The sequence below is a fragment of the Coffea arabica genome, chromosome 4e (assembly GCF_036785885.1).
Source record: "Coffea arabica cultivar ET-39 chromosome 4e, Coffea Arabica ET-39 HiFi, whole genome shotgun sequence".
Lineage (NCBI taxonomy): Eukaryota > Viridiplantae > Streptophyta > Magnoliopsida > Gentianales > Rubiaceae > Coffea > Coffea arabica.
In genome coordinates, this window is record NC_092317.1 from 11,514,446 (window position 1) to 11,518,363 (window position 3,918).

At 40.9% G+C, this 3,918-nt stretch overlaps 1 protein-coding gene across 1 annotated transcript; it reads left to right on the plus strand.

Annotated features, from left to right (window-relative positions):
• The first annotated feature begins 1,442 nt into the window (after positions 1-1,442).
• Positions 1,443-3,090, plus strand: LOC113740763 (protein FAR1-RELATED SEQUENCE 6-like). The gene is made up of 3 exons (XM_027268288.2): positions 1,443-2,054; positions 2,138-2,979; positions 3,039-3,090. The coding sequence occupies exons 1-3, from the start codon at positions 1,443-1,445 to the stop codon at positions 3,088-3,090; spliced, it is 1,506 nt and encodes a 501-aa protein (XP_027124089.2).
• Positions 3,091-3,918: the final 828 nt, after the last annotated feature.

Consider the following 3,918-nt stretch of genomic DNA (forward strand, 5'->3'; position numbering starts at 1 on the left):
GATTAAAGTATTCTTAATGCTGGAAAAAGGGGTTAATAAATAATTCATTCATTGAATTTGGGTTTACTAGTTTTGACTAAAATTTTAATTTTTTTAACTAATCGCATGTCATGCAGTGCCAGGTTCTTCTCTGTTCACCATACGAATGTATCATGGGGGTAAATTCAATTGGCAAAATTACAGATACATTGATGGGCATGTAGATTATGTTGATTTATGTGATGCGGAAACAATGTCTGTGCATGAAATAAACTACATGGTGGATAAATTAGGGCATTATGGATGTATGGTGTATTACTATGTTGAGCCTGGAAAAGATTTTCGAAATGGGTTGAAGGAATTATCTACTGATAAAGCCATTATCAGTTTTTGCAATTGGGCTTATAAGCATAAAATCATGGAGGTGTACTGTGACCACCAGTCAAAGAATGAAATCAAGATGATGGCCACAAAGTCCCTTCCTTCTGATCTACAACTGAGTAAAAAAGCCGCAGTCACCATCGAGGAACTTGACGAAAATGGAAATGTTATTAGGGAACCTGGATTTGAACTAGTGCCATTTACAAGATCAATTGGCAAGATAGATGTTGGGAACTCTTCTAAAGAGAATGCCTTGAATAATGGGGATGATGGGGATGCAAATGATAGAGGAAATATAGATGGCCAAGTGGAGACTGATACTGATTCGGATGGAGACTGTGATCGCTTTAGTGCTGATAGGGATTTCTGTAGGGATGAAGAAATGTTAGAAGAATTGATTGTTGAGGGGCTAAAATCTGGTGTGGATTCTTCAAATACAGAGCAACCTAGATCTTCACAGCATCCCAATTCTAATGATGATTGTAATAATGCTGCACAACAGCAAGAATCAGTTGTAGATGAGCTAGGCAGACAACAACAAACAGTTGGGATGGATCCATGGTCACAACAATCAGGACTTGAAACTGAATTTGAACATCAGCAGCAGCCTGAGACAAATGAAGAACAACCCACGGATGTGGGAACTGGAAACCAACAGTCGCGGAGGAAGAAGCAAGTTAGAAGGAGAAGAAACAACAATAGAGCATCAGGAGAAGAGGCAGCTCCTCATTTAGATGATGTCCATGCATTAGATAAAGACACAGTGGTGACTGAGTTGCATAGTGATGCTGGCTCCTCAGATGAAGAGAATGATGATGACTGGAGGAATAGGTATGTTGATTTCAATCCGGAGAGAGATCTAAAAGACCCTAATTTTGAGTTTCACATAGGAATGAAGTTTGAGTCAGCTGAACAGCTAAGATTAGCTGTTAGAACATATTCCATCATGAAAGGAAAACCAGTAAAGCCATACACAAATGAAAAAAAAAAGGTTTAGAGCAAAATGCAAACCTCCTTGCCAATGGTTTGTTTATGCTTCAGTTGAGAGGGAACTTGGAATAGCTGATTTGGTTGTCAAGAGCATGAATAATGAGCACACAAACTGCAGTCATGTATGGAAGAACAAGAATATTTCTGCTAAGTGGCTTGCAAACAAGTACATGGAGAGATTTAGATGTAATGTTGAAATGCCTCCAAGATTATTAAGACAAATAGTTGATGAGGACTTCAAAGCTGAAATTTCAAAATGGGTGGCATACAATGCAAGGGCAATTGCTAAAAAGGAGATTCAAGGGAATGCAGAGCAGCAATATAAGGACATATGGAGATATTGTGCAGAAATTAAGAGGACACACCCAAATACCACAATGGAAGTTATGTTTACTCCCTTCAGACAACCTGGATGCAACCCAAAATTCATGAGACTTTATTGTTGTTTGGGACCATTAAAACAAGGCTTTCTTGACGGTTGTAGGCCCATTATTAGGGTTGATGGATGCCACATAAAGGCTGAATATCGGGGACAGCTGTTGACTGCTATTGGAGTAGATCCCAACAATGGATGGTGGCCCATTGCTTGGGCAGTGGTTGAGAGGGAAGCAACTGAACAGTGGAAATGGTTTTTTGAGCTGCTGAAGAATGACTTGCAGATTGAAAATGGGTACAGCTACACCTTTGTTTCTGACCAGCAGAAGGTATTAACTCCTTCCCTTTGTATATGCACAGTACACAAATCTGTTTCAATTTACTAATGCCTTTTGTTTGTAATAATTTATAGGGTCTTGACCGAGCATTATCTGAGGTACTACCAAACAGTGAGCACAGATACTGTGTGCAGCACCTGTATAACAACTTCAAGAAGAAACATCGTGGACTTGCCCTGAAGACAAAACTGTGGAACATTGCAGCAAGTACTACTGAGGGACTATTCAAGAAAGCATCAGCAGATCTGGAAAATTTTGACAAGGAAGCATATGAATGGGTGAAGAAAGCACCACATCCCAGTCATTGGTGTAAGACTTTTTTTTCAGAACATACTCGATGCGATATGTTGGTTAATAATTTGTGTGAAAGTTTTAATGGTCATATACTTGAAGCTAGGCAGCAGCCAATTATCACAATGTTAGAGTCCATTAGGATATTTCTGATGGAGAGGATACAGAGAAGGACAACTGCAATGGAGAAGTTTGAATTGTCCATTGGCCCACTAATTAAAAAAATAATTGATGATAGGGTGATAGAATCAAGACAATGGAGGACCATTTGGAATGTTGTGGATGGATACCAGGTTAGGGGACCAAGGGGGGCCCAGTTTGCTGTTTATTTAAAGAAAAAATCCTGCACATGCAAACTGTGGGATCTATCAGGTATTCCTTGCTGTCATGCTATTGCAGCAATTCACAGAAATAATGGCGACCCCTATAAAGAGGTGTATGACTGCTACAACAGAGATCTGTTTCTAAAAATTTACAAAAATGTTTTGTATCCTATCAATGGACAAGTAATGTGGCCTGAAACTGATGGGGTGGATCTTGATCCACCAGAAAGGATAGTGCAACCTGGCAGACCTAAGAAGGCCAGGAGAAGAGATCCTACTGAAACTCAAAAGACTGGAAACAGGTTGCGGAGAAGAATAGTCATCCATTGCAGAAAATGTGGTGTTGCCGGCCATAATGCAGCTGGTTGCAAGGTGCAGCAACAAGACAATCAACAACAGCAGAATCAGGATAGCGAGGAGCAGCAGCAGAACCAACAGCAGCAACGTGGTTCTAAGAACATGCAGCAGCAACAACAGAACCAACACCAGCACCAGAGTCAGCATGAACAGACCCAACACCAACACCAGAGTCAGCATGAACAGACCCAACACCAGCAGCAGAGGCAACATCAGACCCAACACCAGCACCAGAGGCAACATCAGACCCAACACCAGCACCAGAGGCAGCAGCAGACCCAACAGCAGCACCAGCACCAGCAACACCAGCAGCAGGATCAATATCAGCAGCAGCAAAATCAGCAACACCAGCAACAGAATCAACATCAGCAGCAGGATCAGCAACAACAGCAGAATCAACAGCAGCAGCAGGATCAAGAGTATCAGCAGAACCAACAAGAACAGCAATCACAATCTGCTGTTGAGGAAAGTGAACATGCACAGTATCGACAGCAGGAAGAAGTTGTACAAAATCAACAACAGTCTCAGAGCCAAGGGGCTCATCAACAAAGGAAAGCAGGAAAACGAAAGTTAACAGATTCAGAAAAGGGGCAGATCAATGCCAATTATGCATATTTAGGTAAAGAACCTCCTTTCACTGTTGAAAATTGGAGAGGAAAATGGAGTAGAGCTGGTACTAGAAGAGGAGGAACTTCAGCAACAACTACCAGAGGACAACCAAGAGTCAAAAGAGGATCAAATTGAAGAGGAAGTAAAGCTATAGTTAGATTGGGACATAATGCAACTACATTTTGTCTTTTTGTTTGAAGTTTGTTTTGGATTTGATATGCTGACCTATTACGAACATGGTCCATATGTACAAACAATTTATTTTGTCCAATCTA